Below are 23216 nucleotides of genomic sequence, written 5' to 3'. Positions count from 1 at the left end.
TTTTTGTCCGTCCGTTGCCATCCGTCTTGCTCCGTCATTGTCGTCCTCAACCTCCCAAAATTTTTGGATTTGGTTTCGCAAAAAACTGGCTGGTGCTGCGCCTGTTGCAGTTAATATCCCCTTCCTACGAGGACAAGACACGCCAAGCAGCAGTATTTGCATAAACGCACTCACAATCTCATTCTTACACACCTCACAGCATCAGATAAGCGTCGGCCGCAACATTTCTTGCATCACAATCCCTTGATTCATTCACTGATTTCCCCTGCCCTGTCTGCCCTACACCACCCAACAAGAGGCACCCCCGTTCCCCGAGCTTACCCCTGCTCTCTCTCCCCCATACTCCGGTATCTCTTCGAGTTTCTCATCTGAGGTACGGTACCATTGCCATACCCAAACCCAAACATGGGCCAAACGCTCTCGACCATGACAGTGGCCTCGCCTTCGGGACCCGGTTCCGCCCAAAACGTCTTAAACCGACTTTTCTTCGCTAGTGGCCCCTTGCGCTCCGCGACATCGTCTACTTTGACCCGTGCTTCCACCCGCTCGTCTACTGTTGTTCCCCCAGCCGCTGTCCTCACGGCGACTACTAATAATCGCCGCCCTCGACCCTCAAACCCCAGGCTCTCCTATTCATCCTTCTTTCCGTTCTCATCACCCCATCTCTCATTGTCTATGTCCATGGCGTCTTCGTCTCCTCATAGTACCGCCAGCTCTGAAATTGCCACGCCTCCTTCTCGCTCATCAACAATATCATCACCGTGTGTACCCCCCTTCCCGTCCCTCCCGACCCCTCCTTCCTGTTACCTATAACTATATCTAACCTCCCCATGTCTTTCTAGACGAAGACTTACAGATTCCAATCCAATGTCCCCCGTCGACCTTTCCAAGATCGAACAAGAAATCAAGATGGCCGCCCTTGATCAACACCGTGGCTACGTCCAAGACCACTATGCCGAGGTCAAGCAGGACCGAACACCTGAATACGTTGACGAGACCAATGCTGCCGGCTACCAAATTGTCCGAGAACCTCTCTGGAATAAGGGTAAGTCGTCTGATTCCACCTTGTTAACTGCGACAACACTTGTTGTCACCACCATGGTACCAGTGGTCTTGCTATCACTTGTAGTCATGGAAAGTGTCCATCACTACTCATAAATTCCTTTCTTCACCAGCCATCATGCTTTCCTTGAAGCATCTTGCTGACAATTCTTTGTGCAGGACTTGCCTTCACACCCGAGGAACGTGCCTCCAAGAACCTCACTGGTCTCCTCCCCCACACCATGGAGAGCTTCGAGACCCAGTGCGCCCGAGCCATGAAGATGATTCAGACCCGTCAGACACCTATCGACAAGTATCTTTACCTGTCCACCCTCAAGGACCAAAATACCGACCTCTTCTACCGCCTCCTCATCGATAACATCCGAGAGCTCATGCCCCTCGTCTATACCCCCACAATCGGTGATGTCTGCCTGCAATATTCGAGCATCTACACTCGCCCCGAGGCTCTGTACATCTCCATTAAGCAGCGAAAGTCCATCCGTGCTATGCTCCGAAACTGGCCTTGCCAGGATCCTGAGATTTGTGTCGTCACCGATGGCTCTCGCATTCTTGGTCTGGGTGATCTCGGTATCAACGGTGTCGGTATTTCTGTAAGTCAATTGCAAACCCATTTATGGAAATTCTTCTAATCAGGAACACCAGATCGGAAAGCTTGCTCTTTACACTGGCGCTGCTGGTATTCACCCCTCCAAGACCCTTCCCATTGTTCTTGACTGCGGTACCAACAACGAGGAGAACCTGAAGGACCCCTTCTACCTGGGTCTGCGACAAAAGCGACCTTCATACCCTGAGCAGCAGGCTTTCATGGATGAGTTTATGGAGGCTGCCCGCGAAGTTTTCCCCAGCATGGTTGTTCAGTTCGAGGATTTCGACAGTGAGAAGGCCTTTGGTTATCTCGACCGTTACCGAGACCAATACCGATGCTTCGTAAGTGAACCGGTGAACTTGGTGAAACTCCGTTGCTAACATTATTTTGATAGAACGACGATATCCAGGGAACTGGTGCCGTTGTGTTGGGTGGATATATTGGTGCCGTTGAGCAGTCTGGTGTTCCAATTGAGGAACAGCGTCTTGTCTTCATGGGTGCTGGCTCTGCTGGTGTCGGTGTTGCCAAGCAGCTCGTCGAGTACTATACTCGCCGTGGATTGAGTGAGGCTGCCGCCCGTGACAAGTTCTGGCTTGTCGATACCAAGGGTCTTGTTACTAAGGACCGTGGTGACCGCCTGGCCGAGCACAAGAAGTACTTCGCTCGAACTGACAACAACGGTCAGCAGTACCGTACTCTTGAAGAAGTCATCGAGTACGTCAAGCCCAGTGCCCTGGTTGGTCTTACTGCCACCTTTGGCGTCTTCACTGAGCCTGTTGTGCGAGCTCTCAAGCACTCTGTTCAGGAGGGTGGCCTTGAGCGCCGTCCCATTCTCTTCCCTCTCAGCAACCCTCTCACGAAGGCTGAGTGCACTTTTGAGCAGGCTATCGAGTGGACCGAGGGCACTGTCCTCTTCGCTTCTGGCTCTCCCTTCAACCCCGTCAAGGCCAAGTTTGGTGACGAAACTCACCACACTGTCTACCACCCCAACCAGGGCAACAATGTTTACATTTTCCCTGGTCTGGGTCTCGGTGCCATCCTGGCCAAGGCTTCTCGTGTTACTGACGAGATGGTTTACACCTCTGCTGCTGCTCTGGCTGGCTCCCTAAATGCCGATGAGGTTCATAAGGGCCTCATATACCCCCGCATTGAGCGTGTCCGTGATGCTAGTGTCATTGTCGCTCGTGAGGTCATGAAGGCCGCTCGACGTGGTGGTGTCTCTGAGCTTCCTGAGTCTCAATGGGCTGAGTGGGAGGAGTGGGGTGATGTTGCCCTAACCACCTACATCAAGCAGCGTATCTACAACCCTCTTTGCTTTGCTGATGCTAAGACGCATCTGTAATCATGTGCACACTTGTGTATGATTTGCAAGCATTGTCATTTGAAGGGTTGGAATGGGCCAAGATGCATATCTCGACCATGAAGTGCTCGTCGTCGGGATTGCACTTGCGGATGAATGCGGTATTTGAGTGACTTGAGTATACCAACCCCAGCTGCTTTGTCCAGACTTCAATGTCAAAGATCGGCTATGGTAACTCTTGTTATGTCATTTTATGCCACACGCTGTAGTCGGTGGCCTTTAGTACTCTGTTGAGCGAGCCTCCGTGATGAGGCTTTTTTGTTTTCCATAATCTGCTTGACGTGTTAACGGCTATTAATTTTGTTTTACATCTGGCATGAACCAGATAGGATGGGTATAGAGGCGAGAATAAAAAAGAGATGGAAGAAGACTGTACATACCAGTCAATGAGATATTTGAAACATATCCGACGAAGCCTTACCGTACCTTGCCTCGCTCTGTTGACCATAATGACTTCTGATGTGTTGACCGTAATGTGATTGTTGGATATTGCGACTCAAGTAGTGATGAAGAATTGCGAGGTGAGGTCCTGGGGTGGCCACAAAAATCCATCGATGTATCGCCAACTTGTCTTCCATTGCGAACAAAACGCGGTGTGAGTTGCGTGGGCGAAGCAAGTAGTTGCTTGATAGAACTCTCGCCAGAGACTGAATGCTCCAGGGCTTCGTGAACCGGCACTGAAAAGCATCCGGCGAGGGTGCCAAAGATGCAGTCATTTTGGGGTGGAGCACGACAGGCCCAAAGCTTCGGCATGCTTTGCTTGACTCAACATGATGGACTAGGTCCTGGCGAAATGCTGCTGAGTTTCACCAATGCCTTTCCATGAATGTCGGGGCTCCGGTCTCTTGACTCTGACCGAAAAGGCGTATATGTCATCGTGGAGCAGGCCAGCGATCAGTTCTAATATGATTGCCATGTCCTGGATTGCCAGTCGGTGTTTGGGTAGCGTCGATCCAGCTTATTGTTGTTAATTAGAGGGATGAATGATGGTGCGAGATCCAGGAGGATCTGGAAAACATCGCCTGGATGTCTGGAGACTCAGGTTTGTTGTCTTTTTTTTGGTTCGTCAAGCTTGTTGGAACGCTGGGGAGATCGTTAGGCCTCCCCGCAAATTGATGTCCGAGAGCATAATAGGAACTGAGGCTGTCGAATATCCAAAAGGAGACATTGAGGGCTGTAAGAAGAGTTGAGGCAAGCCAAGGGTACCACTTGGACCCAGAGCAATGCGACAGGATCGTGATCGTAACAAACAGGCAGGTGAATGTGAGGGAGGGTTACAACTTGTTGGGGGCAGGTGGTTTTTGTCCCTCGCACAACCTAAGTCAAGTCGTAAGATGAGAGGACGTCAAGGCCGGTTGATAGCCGCAGCCGCTTCAGGACGTCGGTAGCCGAGCCAAAGCTCGCCTGAAGGTTCGGGGATGGCGTTTGCCAAAGCCGAGCAGGGGGAGCCTACAATATGCAGTGCGACGGCGCGTGGCTGCGGTGCGGCAGAGGATGAGACATATTCCTGTCATAGAAAACGTACCCTGTACCATTGGGCAACGGATAATGTTGGTGGAGGGGTTTTGTATTCGAACAAGGCTTGGTGTTCTGATATCATGTAGCGATTTCTTCTTCAACGGGATTATATCTGCGGTGGTGGGCAAGGTACATTGGGATCGTTGTATGTGGAGTCCGTCTCGGGCCCGGGATCCAGTTTTCGATACTGACGGCGGAGGGCGCGGTAGGTTGATGGGTACAGCTGGGATGTTTTCTTTTTACACAAATAATCATAGTGAAAGTTCTGCTTAACTATGTGTCAAAGAAATTACGCTGCAGTCTTGGTTTTCATGCCTCTTGTACTCAGGGACACATGACGGTTTGAAACACAACTTCAAGAAGTGCTAGCGCCGAGAACAAGAAGTTGGCGATAACTGAGTACCTATTGAGCCGTGTAACGAAATATTTGCCAGTGCTTCGTCAACTCTCGCTTCACTAATCATTTACGTATGTATGGTGCAATCAATGACCAGACCAACTCCAGCTTCGATGATAAAGCCTGTTCCTGGTTCGTATCACGCATGAACCGCCCGAGAGAAAGGAAAAAAAACCTCCGTAGTGGGGATTTCCTCACAGAGAAACACGAAACTTGACGTGGATTGCGGTGTATCACTTCTAGATTATGGATGGGTTGTTGGGGAATGTCAAGAGAATGCCCGAGGGTCCCGAGAATTCTACGAGACCAACGTTTTTTCCCTACTGTCATCGGTCGGAAGTGATGTGCTTAGACCAAGCTGTCATTGTTGATCCCGGACCTGAATTCGACGTCCTTCGGCTCATTACACATCTGTGCGTAGTGAATACATCGAATGGTGGCATGATTGTCAACATTTTGGTTTACGGAACATGTCCAGGGCGGGAGATCGGCCACACCACCACCTCAGCTCGTTTACCACAGATTCCTGGAACAATGCGGAGGGATAGAAATGCTAAAGTCCTACGGAGGAATACCGGTATTTATCGAGGGTTGAATTCCACCGATCAAACCCGGTCCAGAGCTCAACCATCAGGGCCGGTCATCTCAAAAAACCAACCCCTGCCTGGGCTGGACTGCATCTGCATCAAGATGGCTTTGACCGGCACGAGACTACACGATGCACGACGAGGCTCAAGACCCACTTACACCCCATGGAGAAGTACAAACAACCTGTTGAAGAGTAAAAAAGCGGCCAATGCCTGCTCTCATTGGATTTTGATCTCCCCTCCTGCCTTCATGGCTCAAACATCGAGGGGCTCTCAACTTGACCAGGCAGGGTTAGCCGGATGTCTTTTCCCGCCCCCCTTCCAGCTTAGCTCACAGTAGTCCTCCACAGTGGTAACCGGTGGGCTCGGGTTGTGGCCGATGGGGGAGGTGATCGCAGCGCCGGAGGCACCGGGGCCGGAAGGGGATCCACTGCGGGTTGAACTCCGCTTGAGGCTGGCGGCTGACTTGACCTTCGGTGATTGATTTGCATCGCGATGATGTGGAGATTCCCCGACGTCTCACCTTTACTAGCTTGCTCCCAAACTGGATGTTCACCTTGGAATCCGAGGCGGTCACAAGAATAATACTCAATAGTTAATACTCCGTACCCACAGAGCACAAAACACCCGCATGACCTTGGCGAAACGGTGAAGGACAAGATATTGTAGCTAAGGTGTGAGAAAAGGTGTGTAAGAATTAGATGAGATGAGGTGGTGTAGTGAGGAATTTTCGTTCCGTGTCTTCCATCAGCCCTCTTTAATTTTAGATAGATCACCTTGCTGGCCATCACAATCCATGCAAATCTGCAAGAAGACATAAACCTGCAGCATCGGTTAGAACTGTTGAGGGATGGAAGTCGCATTATTTGCTTTGCTTTTTCCTTGTCTATGTATACATGAAATTATACAATTGCGAAAATTCTAAAAAGGTTCACATTCAATTCTCATTAGGCTACTGAATATATTGAGTGAGTTTGCTCCCACACCGACTATTACATTGACAGAACAAGAAAAACGCTTTCAAAATATTAAGCTTCGACAACCCGGAGCGACCCGTTAACTTTCACCATTAAGAACTCGTAGCGGTGTTGGTCTTCCGTGGATGCTCACGCTCACACCCTCAGACGTTTTGGTATGCCATTGCTTGTAAGTGGAAATGAAGTTTCGACAGAGATTTCACAGCCTCATGATTCGTCAACAGAACTACCCAAGGATCTTGACTGTTCATTTGAATAGCCGAACATAGCCGACTATTCTCCGTCATTGGCCATTATGCCTGACGTAGTTGGAGTCAATGCAAATTGATTGGCTGAGAGAGTGCCCAGATTTATCCCTGCCATACCGGACCAAAGGGACAAGCGCCATCTGATATTCTTGGGTTTGACAAGAGCGTCATATTTTTTTTTGACTACATATTACTTGAATATTCTCTCGCATCTCGTTGAGTACTGCAAACAGATCTGAGGACGAATCTATACAATAGTAATTTCAAGAAGGTGGGGCCTTTAGGAAAAGCTTTGATAAACTTCATGATGGGCAAGGCTTTTGAGAGGGGATAATTCAGGTCCAGAAGTGGGTCAGCTCCAAAAGAAGAGGACTTGGCAAGGACCACGGCATGCTGTTCGTGAACCATGAGAACCCTGGTAACTCTGGGGTACCCTCCTCCGCACGGGTAGAAGCCCGACGTTGAGAGGGCTGATTCCATCAAAGATTGCAATGGAAGGATGACGAGAAGACTAGTGATCATTCGAATGTTGCGTCGGTGCACGCACAGTATCGATATCATACTGTAGGTAGGGTTATTTTCTTGTTCTTTAACAGGCCGCATTTCTGCGTTTGCAGCGCCTCGTGATGTCTACGCCGATTCAATTCGACCTTTCCGATTCCGAAGCTCACACCCACCCCTGTCGATTCTGGAGCGGCTGACTCGATTAGGATGGTCAAGGACTATCGGTGATTGGCTTCTCCACACTACACTGACAAACTGTGGGGAGAGGAACGCTGTTGGGATCGGGAAAGACACATTGGGCAGTTGGCACGGATGCTGGGGACGGCAGCTCAGGTCAGTTCTGGTCAATTGTTTCTCAGGGAGGTTATTGGACTAACTTAGCTCGTCCAAAATGTGGAATCAACATATGGGAGACATTGGGGCTATAGTACCTATTGGCTCACTTACGTGGCCAGTTTCCTGAGACTCATTGTGGGGAGAACGGGGAAAAAGACAGTCACATCACGAAGATGAGGGACAGCATGTGGGTACTACCATACTGTACTCACATATCTCTCCAAGTCGGGGTAAAGTTTGGAGAAGTTTTATTAATATGATGATATTTCTGTAGCTGAACACCTTTCGAGTCAGAATACCTCAAAAAGTCTTACGGTGGCTTGGGACATGTATCAATTGAATTGCTTGTTTCTTTTGCTTGGCAGATAATAACAACAATGTGATGTATTTGTGTCGCTCCCAAATCAAATGTCGTCAGTGTCACCTTACCATGCCCTCGGATTGTAGGGCCTCGAATTATTGCTGAATCTAGAGATCGCCAATACATGGCAACGTAAAGCGTTATACTGGCGATCTCGCCGCCATCGGTATTGTGTCTTGTTCCCAACTTTAGAGTTGTCAGCCTCTTCAATGCCGGTGTGGCAGCGCCCGTGCTCGCGTGGAGCCGGCATCTCACAAGGTGGGAGGCGTTGTGGACGATCTATCTCAAGTTAAGTCCCCGGATGATGGAGGGCAGTGCATTAAGAGAAGCTCCAATACCAATGATAAGTTTCCAAACATAGTTGAGGATAATGGCAGGAATCAATCGCGAGATGCAGGTTTCCCCGGTCGTGTCCGCCCATACCCGGCAAGATTTTAAACGCTAACCCCGGACCAAGAGAGCATGGCTCAAGAAAGAGACTTGCATCTGGTCCCGCAAACGCCAAGAGGCTGGTCTCGACGCCCTGGTGGCTGATTAAAGTGAAAATAAAAATGAAAGGAGGGGAAGAAAAAACCAGACTCGACGAATGGATTGCAGTGGACAAAGAATTATACATTAATTAAACGTCTCCTGATTAATTGAAGGGTTCTATCCAGCATTGAAGCTCCTAGAGTTGATGTTTGTCAGGTCAACATACTGTGGTAGGACATTGTCAAGCATGAATGTAATTCCAAGTTTAGTAGATGCCAAGAGAAGTCAAGTGACAAGTGCCCAGACAGATGTGACAGGATTTCTTCAATGCCCAGACATGAAATGCTTGGCTGTATAAGAAGTTAATAACCCACATGTATAGCTCACGATTACATGGTTACATGCTGTTCCCATGGCTTATCGCACAAACGTAAATTCAACACACTGACGTTAATTTTCACCTCTATTTTCTTGTCCTTTGCTCCTGCGTAGCTTTGCCGCTGCATCGTCACCGATAAATCCCCACATCCACGCACCCCAATGTCACGGCGCAGGGTGCCACCTCCAGACTTGTCCCCTGCTAGAACGCCTTGCCAGCTTGGGAGTAGCTCTCCGCTTTCAGGAGGAACAACCAGCGCTAAATTACCCATCATCCAGGCTCTTCTTGTGGACTCGTTAGGCCCACCCTCGATGGGCCCTGTCCTGGGCGCTCGAACGCCATCGACACCCTCGCCCAAAGACCCTCAAATGCCTCGTACACGCCCTCCTCCACTTGGTTACCTTCGTGCTTGTGCTTGCTCTCATCGATCAAACTGCTTCTTGTCCCCTCCGTGACTAACATGGCTCTCAGCCAGACTAGCGATGAGAATATAATAACCTTCCGCACCCCCCACCTGCCGTCCCCCGGATTTCCATCCCCTTGGCTTCAAACTTCTACTTGCACAAGACTTATTGGTGTGCCTCTCTGTTCCTCTTTGATCGTGAATCATCTCAGATTATCTCATTCCGACGGGGATTAGGCATTCGCTCTAATTCAGATTGAGGTCGACATTTGAGCATCAGCCTGTCCCTGTCATCACTCTTCCAGTCTTTTCTACCTTACTTCCCACTCATCTCTTGGTAAACAAAAGACAACAACCACGCTACGATAGACATATTTGAATCTCGACGACAAACGACTCAAACCTTTTGAATTTAATCTGAACTCTCCACTCTACCGCTTGTATCTGGCCAAATCGAACCTTTCAATGATTTATCTCAACGACGACCACTGCCCTCTCTCACCAATTTCAATCTTCTAAGACCTAACACCGCCATATCGAAGATATTCAGACAGCATTACGAACTTGTTGGATTTCAGTCACGAGCTCATACCAGAAATTTCCATAACTGAAGTTGTCGATCAACAACCACTCAGCTCGTACGGGATCAAGCTTCACAACAACCATAGCCATGCAAACAGAAGCTTCACAGGGCTCGGCCGCCCCGCCATCGCCCACAGCAACCTCAGCAAAGGCTTCCAACGAAAAGAACAGCAAGAAGAGAGCCTCACCTTCTGGCGACTCGGAGCAACCGGAAAAGATCACAAAGCGACGCGCTGCCCGTGCTTGCGTGTCCTGCCGAGCACGAAAAGTCCGATGCGACGTAGTTGAAGGAGCCCCTTGCGGAAATTGTCGCTGGGACAATGTTGAGGTACGCTTCCAGGTCTTGGATTCTGGACAAACACAATCAACCCCCGCCATGAATTCTAGAGCGTGACTGACATTTGAGCAGTGCGTTGTCCAAGAAAGCCGCAGGCGAAAGTAAGTGATCCCCAACGTTTTCCGGTCATCGTGTTCCGATCGACTCCATCCTGGCCCCTTGTACCGGCTGCCGGTATGAATGGAGCTCACTCGAAAGCGTCATGTCACGCAAAATGCCCCAGAGAAAAAATTACGTTGAGTTTACGTTGCTAACCGCCGCTGCAGGAAGAATCTTTATACGGCCAGCACGGCGGGCCAGTCGGTCTCCACAGAAGCTCAACTGCGTTGCAAAACGACGGCCAGTAATGGCAATCCCACATGTCCCAGCAAGAATGCGACTGTAGGCATGAGCACAGCCGACCTTCGACGTCCCAGCAGCGGCTCAGCCATTTCGACCAGCAGCATTGACGCACCCAGTACTTTTCTGAATAGTTCCGCCCTCGATAGCCATGTGCCTCACATGATATGTAAGTTTTTGCGCTACTTTCCACCTCCAACTTCAACCCTCATTTTGTGCGTCGTAGCCAGCCCTCTCGATTGGCTAGTGGCTTTCTTTTTTGGGGGAACAGCTCCGTTCTCCGCATTTTCAGCCGCCCCTGGCCCGCTTTCTTCATGTACTCCACTGTGCTTACATGCCTGATCACATGGAAATTTGACGACGGTTGATGATGGAATGCGCGGGAACCGAACTATGGCTGACCACAAGACCCAGATCAACGCTCTGGCTACCGCCGAGATTCCAGCTCACTCAATAAGATCCAGTCAATAGAATCTAGCGCACATCGATCGTCATGGGGTAGCATCATCCCGGACCCTGCGTTCTTCGATAATTTGCGTAACACTCAATTGCTCGGTTCTCTCGAGGAGAAGGACACCCCAACACCTCAGTTCCCTGCATTTTTACGACCTCTACCGAATAAGATCGCGCCTGAAGATGTCGATTATCTCAAGATCAAGGGCGCCCTCTCGGTGCCCACCCTGCCACTACAAAATGCACTCCTTCAGGCTTACGTCGAATATGTGCACCCATACATGCCGCTTATGGACCTGAACAACTTTCTTGGTATCATCAACAGCCGTGATGGCAAGAATGGTCAGACAAGTCTCTTCCTGTACCAGGCTGTCATGTTCGCAGCGTCAGCCTTTGTCGACATGAAGTACCTTCGTGAGGGTGGTTACACCACTCGAAAAGCAGCCCGCAAGTCCTTCTTTCAAAAGACAAGGGTATGTCAATCTCCAACCACGTGGAACTTGCTGAACTAATCCGCCAATAGTTACTCTACGACTTTGATTACGAGTCAGATCGCCTTGTCCTCGTACAAGCTCTGCTTTTGATGACGTATTGGTATGAGACGCCAGATGACCAGAAAGACACATGGCACTGGATGGGTGTAGCAATCTCACTGGCACACACTATCGGTCTTCATCGAAATCCCGGATCCACAAGCATGGCCCCAGCAAAACAAAAACTTTGGAAGCGGATATGGTGGTCTTGCTTCATGCGAGACCGCCTCATCGCCCTCGGCATGAGACGCCCCACACGTATTAAGGACGAAGATTTCGATGTGCCCATGCTCGAGGAGAGCGACTTTGAGATCGAGGTTCTCCCTGAGAACAACACCATTATCCCACCTAGCTGTGCATTGGTTCGCAATCTCGACATGCAGCGAGAGCTGGCTATCATGTGCATTGCCAAGGCTCAGCTGTGCGTATGCATTAGTCGCATGCTCAAGGCGCAGTATTCAGTTTTGATCCGGGATAAGATGAAGCCCGAAAACACTACTAACAGCACTATGATGCTTTTCCCTAACAAGCAGTTAGATAACGTTGAGAGCGTCACCGAGGTGGATCACGAACTCATGGCATGGGCTGAGTCGCTACCAGCCTGTTGCCAGTACCGCACCCTGACACCCTTGGATGTTAAAGACGGACGATCTACAATTGCTGTTCAGAGGACACTCCTGCACATGGTATACTACACTACCATCTCGGCTCTACACCGACCTCAGTTCCTGCCATCGTCACCTCTTCAGGCCCCGACAACATCTCGACAAGTCCAAGATATGTCTCGATTACGGGTTCGCGATGCTGCAATGCATATTACCCGAATGGCTACGGAGCTTCACCAATACCGATTGGAGCGATTCTTGCCTACGACTGGTGTCACGGTTATCCTGCCTGCAATGATCATCCACCTTCTTGAGATGAAAAACCCAACACCCCAGGCTCGGGAGCGTGCCACACGAGGATTCCGCCAATGTATGCGGGTTATGGAGAAGCTCCGAGAGGTTTATGCTGCTGCAGATTACGCAACTGGTTTCCTTGATGCTGCTTTGCGAAAGGCTGCGATTGATATCAACTCCAGCGTTGCTCCTTCAACTCTAGCCATGATGAAACGGGTACCAATCGAGTTCAGCGCTCAAACCCCACCACCGGAGAATGCGCCATACATGACTGCTTCCGAGTCGCTATTTAATGAGAAGCCAAAGGAGCTTCAGCCGGTGGCAGCACCAACTATGATGCCGCCAAACACTGTCAACGCTGCAGCTCTGGAGATGCCCACAAACTCACCACCCCAGACGGAGATGGAGTCTCCCGCCGCTGGTTTAACGCCTAGTGTTAGTGCTGGATCAGAGGAAATTCAATTGGATGTTGGCAACATGGATCTCGATTTCATGCAAGGCCACGACGAGTTTGACTGGAATGCTGTGGCCGGAACCGATTTTGACGTTGACCAGTGGCTGCAATTCCCTCCCGAGGGAGTGAACAATCAAGACGATAATTTGATCGCCGGGGTATTGGGCGTTGAGGAGCCTACTATGTCCGCAGAACAGGCGCTGACCTGGGCTATTAATGCCGAGGTCGATGCAGCCCGACAAACCGAGAACCGCGAGATCCCTGCCCCGGCATAGTTTCGAGATGCTTCAACTTCCGTATCACAGCACAATTTTGGCTGAATGATCGATTGGACGGAGTCTTGCATTTGTTTAACTTTCGTGTTACCTGGTATATGTCTGCATTCGAGACAGGGCGTTTAGACTGTTGCTCCACGTGGCGCATTATGTTTTGGAATGGGACGGCGGATATTGTTTTTTTCTTTCTGGAGGGATATGATTTAATGTTTCCAAGGACATCAAAAAGCAACGCTTGGCATGAATGTTGATGAAGACACATTGATTTTTGGCGTTTGATATCACCTACAGACAGGAAAGGGACGCCTCCAGGGGCTCAAACTTGTTGTCGCTGTTTGTCTTTCTTGTCACCTTGAAGTATATATTTCGTAGTTGAATAGTCACGAAAGTCAACTTGAACCATGAGTATCTGTTGTGGCATTCGTAGTTACATATCAGCGAGTTGCAAAAACCCCCAGATGCCCTAGATAGTGGGAAGATCTTTATGCTATATTCAATATTAGCGAAAGCATGTGATTGTCTTGTCCTTCCTCTTAACTCAAGATAACAAACACTTGCAGGGGGGCATATTGAGAACAAGAAGTATCAAGGTTGAACCAATAAACCTCACAGTGCGATGTTATTATAGGTGTCGGCTACATGAAGCGAGAAGTTTGAAATGGAGTATGTAATTTAATGTGGTAGGCAATTAATTGCAGGACGATTGGGTATGGCGCAATCTATTTGTTGACATTAATAACTAGCATCACGATGGCTGACAGGGTGACAGGTAACAAGGGCAGATAGCTACGAACGAGACGGGGGTCTGGTGATTGTGGCTTTAGGCAAGACAAGAACAGATGGGACCTGGTGAAGAACGGCTATCAGAGGAATGGGTAGATAATTTCAAATGTCTCTGGCTATTCAAATCACCCCTTTTTTGTCTTGGTGCTGCGTAGACATGTTCACGATGGCGTGTAGTGAGATGCAGGAACAGAAGCAACGATGGTTCAAGATATTGAAGACTGACAAGGGCAAAATCGATCTAATTCGATGCCCTGGCTTGGTCGTACAGGGCAATCGAGCTAATAATATCACCGTTGACGGTTGATGGGCCAGCCTGCGATGGAATAAAGAAGATCTCCTTTCCGTCAACGTTACCAGGTAAGGTAGGTAGTCAAATTCGTTAGCCAGGTCTTGGCCTCATATTAGAGAGTGGAGGAAAGGGAGGCGATTATGGGGCGAAAACGAGACCAAGCGAGAAGAAGGGTTTTTCTCTTTGATTACCTCTAGGTACTACCTTAGCTGTACCTACCGTACCTACTTGAACGGAAGACATGGATGTCTCCAGCATCAGTCAGGTTGGTACCTGGAGGGAAAACACTAGGTGCACAGCTCTCTATGGATCCTATAGCGAGGGTCCAGAGCCCATTTTCTCTTCCTTACAACGTAGGCCTCTCAACAAACCATCACTCCAACATCTCTTCTTTTCCTTGACTTCAGATCTTGCGACTATGGTTATTATTCTTTGTATTCTTGGCATCTTTGCACTGTACCTGATCCGTCAATTGTCGTTGTACCTTTCGCTGCCGCTTCATCTTCCCTGAGTTTGCTCTTTCATTGACTGATATCCCTCCCTTTAAGCAAAGTGGTCGCAGCTCCAAAGCTCATCCTCACCATCTTCTTTATCTTCGTACCTCAACTGTGCATTCCGTTTTGCATTCTTTTGTTCACTCGATTCCCAAACTTTCACCAGTTTCTCTAAACAAGATCTTGTCCAGATCCGGCCGTTCCATTGTGCCAACCAACAGCCTAGCTCTTGCAGCGTTCCAACAACGTCAAATTGACGATACTTTGTTTGAGCTGCGTTTCTATTTCACTACATTGCGCACAGGGCATCCGGTCAACTGAACCGACTTTCCTTTTCTCTTTATCCATGGTCACGAATCGTGGGTGACGAACCAGTGGTTTTGGACTCATTTGACTAGGGCGCTAAATACGACAAGCTATTTACGCAAGCCCCATCCTTGCCGCCAATTCAGTGTAAACCTCATTTATTACAGGCCTCCGCAACGAAACGCAACGCGACCGTGGCCCACACAAGAACCTCACACGTCAACCCAAACCACGTCAAACTCAACTCTTCTTTGCGCAACTCTTTGACCGCCATCTCCCATCGGCGATTGCTTCAGTTCCTTTCAGCTCCCAGAGTGGCCTTTCAAAGGCCCTCTTTGTCACTCCTTACCTCTTCGGATCCACTTTCAACTTGCTTTTTTCCCTTTCCCTTGAGCCTAAGAGCTTCCTCAGTTGCGCGACTCTGTGCCACACACAGCTTCACTTCTTTAATTCGTAACTAAGCGGTCTCTTAACCTGCATGAAACCTTGCACCCTTTGAACAAAGAAGCTCCACCTGATCGCATTAACTAGCAAACACCACAAGGACTTTTACGACCTGACGGCGACCTATCTGACGACACAATTTCTGACGTATCTTCTTCGATATGGGCATCAAAACCTCCACTCATCCCCGCCCCATCGACATGTCCCCAGGTTCCTAGACAGATCATGATTCTACGATCCATCCACCCGATTCGAGCCTGTCTGTCTGCTGGATAATAACCATGACCGATTCCAATGCCCAAGTCGCCAAGCAGGCGCGCGATCCCGCCGCCACTTCACCGGCTCCGAGGAATAAACTTACCGAAGATATTATTGTGAATCTCGGCCCTGCTACTGTCGTCGATGCGCTGAACACAGCCACTGGTGCCCTCCGTACGTCCTTGGACAATGCCTCCCCCAACGAGCGAGATTTCATCAATCGCACAGCCCTTGCGTCATACACAATCTGGGGATGGTTCGAGGAACTTCAGTCTTGGCCGTGGCCCTCCGAGTCGGGGTCTGCTGGGTTTCTAATGCCCAGTGACGAAGAGCGCAAACGAAGATCAATGCAACTTACTGTCCCAGGGGACGGTGACGATCAGTGGATGGGGAGTTTGCTTGCTCGAGATGTGTCAAAATACGAGCAGAGGCTGGCTCAAATTCAGCGTGATTTGTCAGATCTTGATCTCGAAGACATTAAAATACATGTCCTCAACCATCATATTCTTCCTTTATCCAGGCCAGGTACACCACTTGCCGAATTCACTGGAGCCGGTCAGCTATCGCGCTCCAGCTATAATCGCATGGAGGACCACACTGCGGTGATTACTGCGATTGTTCTGAAGGCGCTGCCCGTCTTGGATAAGTTGACTCGCCTACTACACACTTGGAACCTACGACTTTGCGCTCTGCGCCGCGTACCAACTGTTCTACTTGCCCTTGAGGAAGCTGAAGTTGCTCTTAAATCTGCCTTTAAGGCTATTTCTATCCCCACAAAAGACACGCCCAAGAAAGACGACAACACTCCTTTGCAAGATTCGGCGCTTACGAGAGATACATTTGATGTGATGAAGGGGCATCTCGGCGAACTGATCGTTCGTCCTGGCCGATCGCTTGATTATATGCTGGACTGTTTGGAAGGACTACCTGACACGCTCCCCAGTGATTGGTTGGATCGAATGGAAGCTGTAGAGTCGAGCTATGGTGAATGGGTTGTGGTATGTGAGAGGAAGATCAGACACACTGAAAGGACTGCTCCTCCCGAACCATCGCAGCCTCCTCGTTCTCCATCACCAGTGAAACAAAACACAGCAGCTGACAAGTCTACTACACTCGTCGACAGTATGATTGACGATGAATCTGATAACGACGATGAAAGCTCTGTCAATGCTGGGGCTGGTGTTGTGCCCATTCCGTTGCTTCTACCGCCCAAGAAAGTGACAGTTACTGGCCTCGACAACTCGGCTACGGAACCGACGAAAGCTAGAGTGCCTTCTGGCGTTTCGGAGTCTGAGACAGTTGTACCAGAGTGGTATAGGAGAGATCCATCATCGGAGAGTGAGCCCGAGAGCCCTTCATTTCTCCCCATCGAAGAAGTGGACGAATCCTATGAGGCTGAGAACGACACCTTTGACGGCACCAGAGACGTCGTCCCAGTCCAGTCCCAAGTACCAACACCAAGTATCGAGCAGGACTTCAACTTCTCGATAATGTCAACTCAGTACCCCGAAACACCTGATCATAGCTTCACACACCATTTCGATCGGGAGATCTCTCCTGAATTACCACCCCTACGACCTTTTCCTCTTCCAAGGCAGAAGATTGATCCATCCCGGACTCTTACTGTCACTCAGCCTTCGTCGAGCTATTTCGGCGGCCTATCTAGCGACCCCCTCGAGGTATCTGCTTCTCCTGACATTCCTCGAACCCGAATTCGCGAAGCGGAGTACACCCAGGCTAGTCCCCCCAGTACTCCACCCATGTTGCCTATGGGTTCACGGGAATCCTCTCTAGCACCTCTGGATAGCCCTCTATTGCCAGATCGGAACATCGATGATCTAGATATGTCCAATATGCGAATTGAGGATTCGTTCAACGAAGACTTTGACGATTCATTTTCAATCGCTGAGTACCCTACTACTTTCGACCGCCGCAGTAGCGTTGGCGATCAGCATCTGCAACAACAAATCAGTCAGATCATTGACTCGATACCCGCCAAGATCAAGCTAACTAATGACTCGTCTTCGAGAGTCAACCTGAATCCTCCGGATATGCAGCTGCCACGTATTAGAAAGAGGCCTTCCATCGAGCCTTTCCGAAGAAGCGCTTCAAATCTTTCATCCCGCGCTGGCACGCCCTCATTCACCCTTTCGCCTGCCAAGAACACGAGGGTACGAAACCGTGGCCACCACGAGATAAAGGTCTACCATCTTTCTCGGTCGTCCGGTGAGGCTCCAATCAAATTGTTCATTCGCTGTGTTGGCGAGCAGGGCGAACGCGTCATGGTTCGTGTGGGTGGCGGCTGGGCAGATCTAGGCGAATATCTCAAAGAGTATGCTAGCCATCACAAACGCCGATCTGCTACGACCAACGCCAAAGTTGAGGTTCTTCCAGAATCTCCTGGCGCGTCAAGGTCTAATATGGGCTCAAGTCCAAATGGACGACCTCAATCTGCGGTTGAATTGTCTCCTATGTCCCCTTTGTCTGTCCGTAAGACGCGACGGAGCATTGGTGCCGTGGGTAGTGAAGCACCTAGGCTGAATTCAAAAACGTACGCCTTTGGCCCTGCACTTGGTGAGGAGGATCCTTCGGAAGTCTTTAACCGGTCGCGGTCCAACTCTCACCTTGATTGGAATGAAGACGAGAGCTCTTTCCTTGGACTTGCGGGGCCTACAGGCAAAAAGGTTGAGATGAGTGAGGAGAACAAAGCATGGGTCGCAAGTGTCAAGGAAAAGGTCAGAATCGCTAGCGGCGAGCGAAGTCGACTACCATCAACGAGCAGCCAATTTGGCGAGCTCGGTAGAATTGGTGGCACGAAGCGACTGTTCCTCAAGTCTGAGGACCGTCGGGAATCGAAAGGCGGTCGAGAATCGAGAGGAGGCCGAGAATCACGAGGAAGTGTCAGATGAAGCTGGTATACCAGCACGAGCAACGAAGCCTTTACTCTTGTGCCAACACACTTGCACTTGACCACGAACCTATGAACCTGAGCATTGAACACACCACAACGACTATCATGGGGGGCAAATTTTTGCTTTGTGGAGTTGGGGAACCACTGGGACTCATCATACATGGACATAGCATTTGAATTTTTCCTTTTGTTTGGACGACACGGTCTTTCTTAGGGCGAACTGCGGACAGTGTAGACAGTCAATACCCATATTTCCTATTTGTTATGAGATCTTAGCGTAGTTATTTAGATACGTGAGTCAGAAGAAACGCGACATATCAATCAAGCCATCCAGTTAACTTTGGCAACCACCAATGCTGAGCCGTAAATCTAACAACGATTCCAAGCCGAAAAAAAGCAGAAGTTCATTTCAATTCCATAACTGACCGTAATGGTCAAAACGTGTGTAGTATCATCATAACTTGGCCTAAACCCTACCCATAATAAGATCCTTTTCTACCAGACCCAATGCACCCGGTTTCCGAAGCCCACCTTTTGTTCCTCCTCAATGCCAATGTATCCGATTTTCAGTTCCCGATTTCTCTTTTCCCTTTCTTTTAGCTCAATCATCGTCGTCTCCTGCTCTGCGGGCAGCGCGACGTTTACCCTTTCCGCCCTTAGGGTTACCCTTAAAGTGCTTCTTGCTTGACGCCATTTGAACCTCCTTGGGGTCAAGGCCGTTCTCGAGAGCGACCACTGTGCGCGCTTTGCGACCGGACAGGTGTTTACCCGCCAGAGGATCTTCCTTCCCCTGCTCTGAGTATTGGTAGTTAAAAGGTCGGCTAACGTGACCTTGAGAACTGGAAGGACCGAAGAAACCCTTGTCGATCTTCTGGGACTTTGGACCGGCAGGGAGGGGAACATCGACGGTCGAGGCAAGGTCAACAGCATCGTCGTCCATGGCAAGGAAGGGTTCGCTGCTGGCTGGGTCGACGAGTGAGAGCTGATCCATAGCGGCACTTAGGGCAGCACGTCGTTTCTCGGGGAGGTGCTCTTCATCGTAGAGCCCTCGGTTGAAGTCGGCCGCATCCTCAATTCCTGGAGGGGGTGAAACGAATAGCAGCTTACCATTTACGTAGTCCTTGAGGATATACCGAGCAGCACGGGACTCATCAGGCTGACCAAGACCCTGGGTTTGGAAACCACGGGCGCGCGCATATGCACGGAGCAGCTCGGCAGCTGTAGGGATTCCTGTACCCCCCTCCTCAATGGCTCGGGTGCGGATATGAATACCATAGATTGCCTCAAGGAAAGGTTGAGGGATTCGCTGAGTGACGAGGCCCACGGGTCCCTGGAACTCGCGAAGCTGGTCGATGGGGAGAACACCGTTACAGACAAGATCGGCCTTGGTGGTAGCAAAGTTGGGGAAGACGAGACCAGGACAATCGCAGAGGATCACACGTTCACTGAGGTGAATGGTCTGGAAGTGCTTGGTCTTTCCTGGAGTTGAAGAGACCGAAACTTTCTTTGCACCAATGAGAGCATTGATAGTAGAGGATTTACCAACGTTGGGATAACCAACTAAGCCAACCTGCAGCTTGTGATCCGAGCCTGTTGATGGGTTAGCTGAGTTCTTCAGAGAGTTTTCTTTTCTTGATGTATCTCACCTGCGTCTGCGGGAGAATGTTTCAAGAAGATGTCTTCCAGCTCTTGAACTGTAAGAATCTGTGTGTCAATATCGTCGGCTTCCTCTGCCGCATTTGCCTCTATATCAATTTGACTCTGTGGCGCCAAGTCTTGGGCCAGAGGAGCACCTTCTTGTTCTTGTTGGTCGCTACCCTCTGCTTGTTCCTCCTGGGCGGATTCTGACGAAGGCCCGACGGGCGACTCATCTTCTGAATCGCCAAACTCCCTCGCCTCGTTCTCTGCCTTGGCCAGCTCAGCGGAGAAAAAGCGATATGCAATGCCAGCCTCCTTTAGGTGCTTTGCCCAAGCCTTTCGCTGTTTGGGTGTCATCATGTCCGCCTTGTTGATGAGGAGAAGGTTCTCTTTCTTGGGATCAACAGCCTTGACATATGACTCAAGATCCTCAGAACGGAATAGGAGAGGGTTTCTGGCATCGACGATCTGGACAATAAGATCCGATCGCTCAATAACTCGCCAGAGCTGCCGCCAAACCTCTAAGTTTCGCTCAAAAGGTGTCATAAGAAGATCGTTATTCTCTTGCAGCTCGGCCAAGCCGCGTCTCCAGTTAAGGAAATTCTCTCGCTCTCGTGCGTCCAGTTCTTCAGGTGTTGTTGTAGAATCCCACTCGGGCCTTCGGGGAACAGTTAAACGACCTTTATGCTGCTTGTGCTTTCCAAGAACGTCTCTCTCCTCATGCGCCGAGAGAAGGTACGGGTTCTTTTGGTCTGTATGGATAATCTTGACATTGTTGGTCTTTTCGGCTGTGAAATCGGTACCAGCCAACTCGGCGGTGGCCAGGAACTCATCCAGATCGCCTTGCTCCGTAACGGAGCGCATCTTGACCCAAGCAGCATCCTTCTTCTCGTTGACAAGATATTGTTCGCCCGTGGCGTGGTTTGTCCTGGTGATGGCAGAAGTTCGCTTCCTGTCGGTTCCCTTGCCTTTACCGAAGCGATCGTTCATGAGGGCGTTGCCCAAACCGACCGAGTTCTTGGACTTTGCCAGAACCATTTTGACGTCGCTATAGAGTGTAGTATTCGGTTTGTGCGCTTCAGTAGCTAATATACGAGGAACCGCTGCTCCAAGTTACAATATCTCTCAGGATATTATTGATGTTGTGTAAAAATTGAGTTGGTTTGATCTGAGAGGGCTGTCCACCGATGAACTCTGTGCCCCGCTGAATAATGACTGTTCTTGGAGGGGCAAATGGATTTTTCGGGGTCTGTGACGGTGTTTCAATTACTGTTTCTGCACTGTAGACGCCGGCTGGAAATTGGTACTTGATACTGTGCGAAGAGTCCAACAGGGTCTTGGATAACTGTGGAGTAAATGATAAGGATTTTTTCCCACCCCGCTAGATTTTCTGTACCCGGATGAGTGTTGTTGTCTAAGCCCAACATCCACGCGCACCTGACAACTAAATTCTTGTTGCTTCAAACCGCCAAGATGCCTCGAAAGTGGATGTAAGTACTCCGTGGTAGATACAAGACCACAGTATGCTAATAGAGATCATGTAGCGACAAAAAATCTGCTCAGCACTTCACGCTGGTGCACCGACCGCAAAATGACCCCCTCATCCACGACGAGAATGCACCTGCAATGGTGCTCAACCCTACTCAGACCAAGAAGGGATCATCTAAATCGAAGGATCTTGATGATCTGGCTTCTGAACTAGGTTATGAGGCCGAAGGTGTCCGCGCAAACGAGGGCGAGGCAGCTAGTTATGGTGTTTACTTTGATGATTCCGAATACGATTACATGCAACATCTGCGTGATCTCAACACTGGTGGTGGAGAGGTTGTTTTTGTGGAGTCGACAGCTACTGCAAACAAGGGCAAGGGGAAGCAGAAACAGTCACTTGAAGATGCACTCAAGAAGCTGGACATTGAGCAGAGTGCAGGTGATATTCTCGATGACGATATTCTTCCATCCAAGAACCTTACAAGGGTGACCTACGAGGCCCAACAGGATATTCCTGATTCTATCAAGGGATTTCAACCCGATATGGACCCTCGTCTTCGAGAAGTCCTTGAGGCCTTGGAAGATGATGCGTATGTTGATGATGGCGACGACGATATTTTTAAGGAGCTTGCCAAGGACGGCCACGAACTGGAAGATTATGAGTTCGATGGCGCAGATTTTGACGAGGATGACGGTTGGGAGTCAGATGCTACAGCCAAACCAATCAAAGAGTACAAAGATAACGATATCCCTCAACTCGTACCGACAGAGCAACCCGAAGAGGGACCCTCTCAGGATTGGCTTGAGGATTTCAAGCAATTCAAGAAGGAGCAAAAGGGCGGCAAGGTCCCCGTCGCTCCATCACAGTCTGAAATGCAGTCTAATTGGACGACAACCACTCATGGTGGCCGACGCAAGAAGAGAAAGGGAGCCCTGACGGATAACTCGAGTTATTCCATGACCTCCTCATCTTTGGTACGAACTGAGCAGATGACTCTCTTGGACGCGAGGTTCGACAAAATTGAGGAGCGATACAACGAGGATATGGAGGACGACATGCAGTCGATGTCTGCCGTTTCAACCATGTCTACTGTTCAAGGGCCTGTTCGTGGTGACTTTGACAACATCATGGATGACTTCCTTGGAAACTTTACAAAACCTGGAAAGAGGACATCCAAGAAGACCAAGGCTCAAACAGGTCTCGAGCAACTGGAGGAGATTCGAAAAGGGTTGGGGCCTGCTCGAATCCGCGGCAGGATAAAATAATTGAGGGTTTGGCACATGAGAGATCAACCAGATCTGAGATGATTGGAATTGGAATAAAAGAACGGAGTTTAAGGAGTAAAATGGATTTTAATGAGATATACGTTTGCTGGTTGCTGGCGCGGTGATAGAGAATGAGACACGATTTCCATTCAAGCCATTCTACAACGGTACGAAAATCCATGTACCTTTGTCATCACGTGAGGGTGGGTCCGGTGTAACAAAGCAGAGCATAGGTAGCTCTCCAGAATAGGAACTAGCTCAATGGATTAATTCTA

At 49.7% G+C, this 23216-nt stretch overlaps 6 protein-coding genes across 6 annotated transcripts; 5 read left to right on the top strand and 1 right to left on the bottom strand.

Moving 5' to 3' along the window:
• Positions 1–405: 405 nt before the first annotated feature.
• On the top strand, positions 406–2990 carry BKA55DRAFT_589383 (uncharacterized protein; the record flags this gene model as incomplete). The annotated part of the gene is made up of 5 exons (XM_046194924.1): positions 406–761; positions 843–1045; positions 1222–1652; positions 1696–1989; positions 2043–2990. The coding sequence occupies 5 exons, from the start codon at positions 406–408 to the stop codon at positions 2988–2990; spliced, it is 2232 nt and encodes a 743-aa protein (XP_046054700.1).
• Positions 2991–5169: 2179 nt separating this feature from the next.
• Positions 5170–5951, top strand: BKA55DRAFT_533682 (uncharacterized protein; the record flags this gene model as incomplete). Its single annotated transcript, XM_046189506.1, has 2 exons — positions 5170–5801; positions 5861–5951. The coding sequence occupies 2 exons, from the start codon at positions 5170–5172 to the stop codon at positions 5949–5951; spliced, it is 723 nt and encodes a 240-aa protein (XP_046054699.1).
• Positions 5952–9550: 3599 nt separating this feature from the next.
• BKA55DRAFT_155504 (fungal-specific transcription factor domain-containing protein) lies at positions 9551–13475 on the top strand. Its single transcript, XM_046184962.1, has 5 exons — positions 9551–10099; positions 10181–10209; positions 10375–10616; positions 10856–11373; positions 11424–13475. The coding sequence occupies exons 1-5, from the start codon at positions 9860–9862 to the stop codon at positions 13059–13061; spliced, it is 2667 nt and encodes an 888-aa protein (XP_046054698.1). The 5' UTR covers positions 9551–9859; the 3' UTR covers positions 13062–13475.
• A 2186-nt stretch (positions 13476–15661) lies between these two features.
• BKA55DRAFT_500388 (uncharacterized protein) lies at positions 15662–18547 on the top strand (the record flags this gene model as incomplete). Its single annotated transcript, XM_046186751.1, has 1 exon — positions 15662–18547. The coding sequence occupies one exon, from the start codon at positions 15662–15664 to the stop codon at positions 18545–18547; it is 2886 nt and encodes a 961-aa protein (XP_046054697.1).
• A 331-nt stretch (positions 18548–18878) lies between these two features.
• Positions 18879–21427, bottom strand: BKA55DRAFT_553559 (uncharacterized protein). Its single transcript, XM_046191536.1, has 2 exons — positions 20196–21427; positions 18879–20139 (listed from the first exon to the last, which is right to left on the bottom strand). The coding sequence occupies exons 1-2, from the start codon at positions 21223–21225 to the stop codon at positions 19151–19153; spliced, it is 2019 nt and encodes a 672-aa protein (XP_046054696.1). The 5' UTR covers positions 21226–21427; the 3' UTR covers positions 18879–19150.
• Positions 21428–21578: 151 nt separating this feature from the next.
• BKA55DRAFT_604215 (Low temperature viability protein) lies at positions 21579–23206 on the top strand. Its single transcript, XM_046196578.1, has 2 exons — positions 21579–21677; positions 21732–23206. Exons 1-2 carry the CDS (start codon positions 21661–21663, stop codon positions 22939–22941), a joined length of 1227 nt encoding a protein of 408 aa, XP_046054695.1. The 5' UTR covers positions 21579–21660; the 3' UTR covers positions 22942–23206.
• Positions 23207–23216: the final 10 nt, after the last annotated feature.

This window comes from Fusarium redolens (assembly GCF_020744475.1).
Source record: "Fusarium redolens strain MPI-CAGE-AT-0023 chromosome Unknown BKA55scaffold_2, whole genome shotgun sequence".
Taxonomy (NCBI): domain Eukaryota; kingdom Fungi; phylum Ascomycota; class Sordariomycetes; order Hypocreales; family Nectriaceae; genus Fusarium; species Fusarium redolens.
This window is presented reverse-complemented; position numbering and strand designations above follow the sequence as displayed.

Excerpts from the sequence above, each read along its gene's own strand:
- BKA55DRAFT_155504 (XM_046184962.1), top strand. The coding sequence starts at position 9,860 with ATGCAAACAGAAGCTTCACAGGGCTCGGCCGCCCCGCCATCGCCCACA. Across the intron at positions 10,210-10,374 it reads CAAGAAAGCCGCAGGCGAAA|GAAGAATCTTTATACGGCCA; the intron begins GTAAGTGATCCC and ends CCGCCGCTGCAG. Across the intron at positions 10,617-10,855 it reads CCATGTGCCTCACATGATAT|ACCCAGATCAACGCTCTGGC; the intron begins GTAAGTTTTTGC and ends GCTGACCACAAG.
- BKA55DRAFT_553559 (XM_046191536.1), bottom strand. The coding sequence starts at position 21,225 with ATGGTTCTGGCAAAGTCCAAGAACTCGGTCGGTTTGGGCAACGCCCTC. Across the intron at positions 20,140-20,195 it reads ACATTCTCCCGCAGACGCAG|GCTCGGATCACAAGCTGCAG; the intron begins GTGAGATACATC and ends ACCCATCAACAG.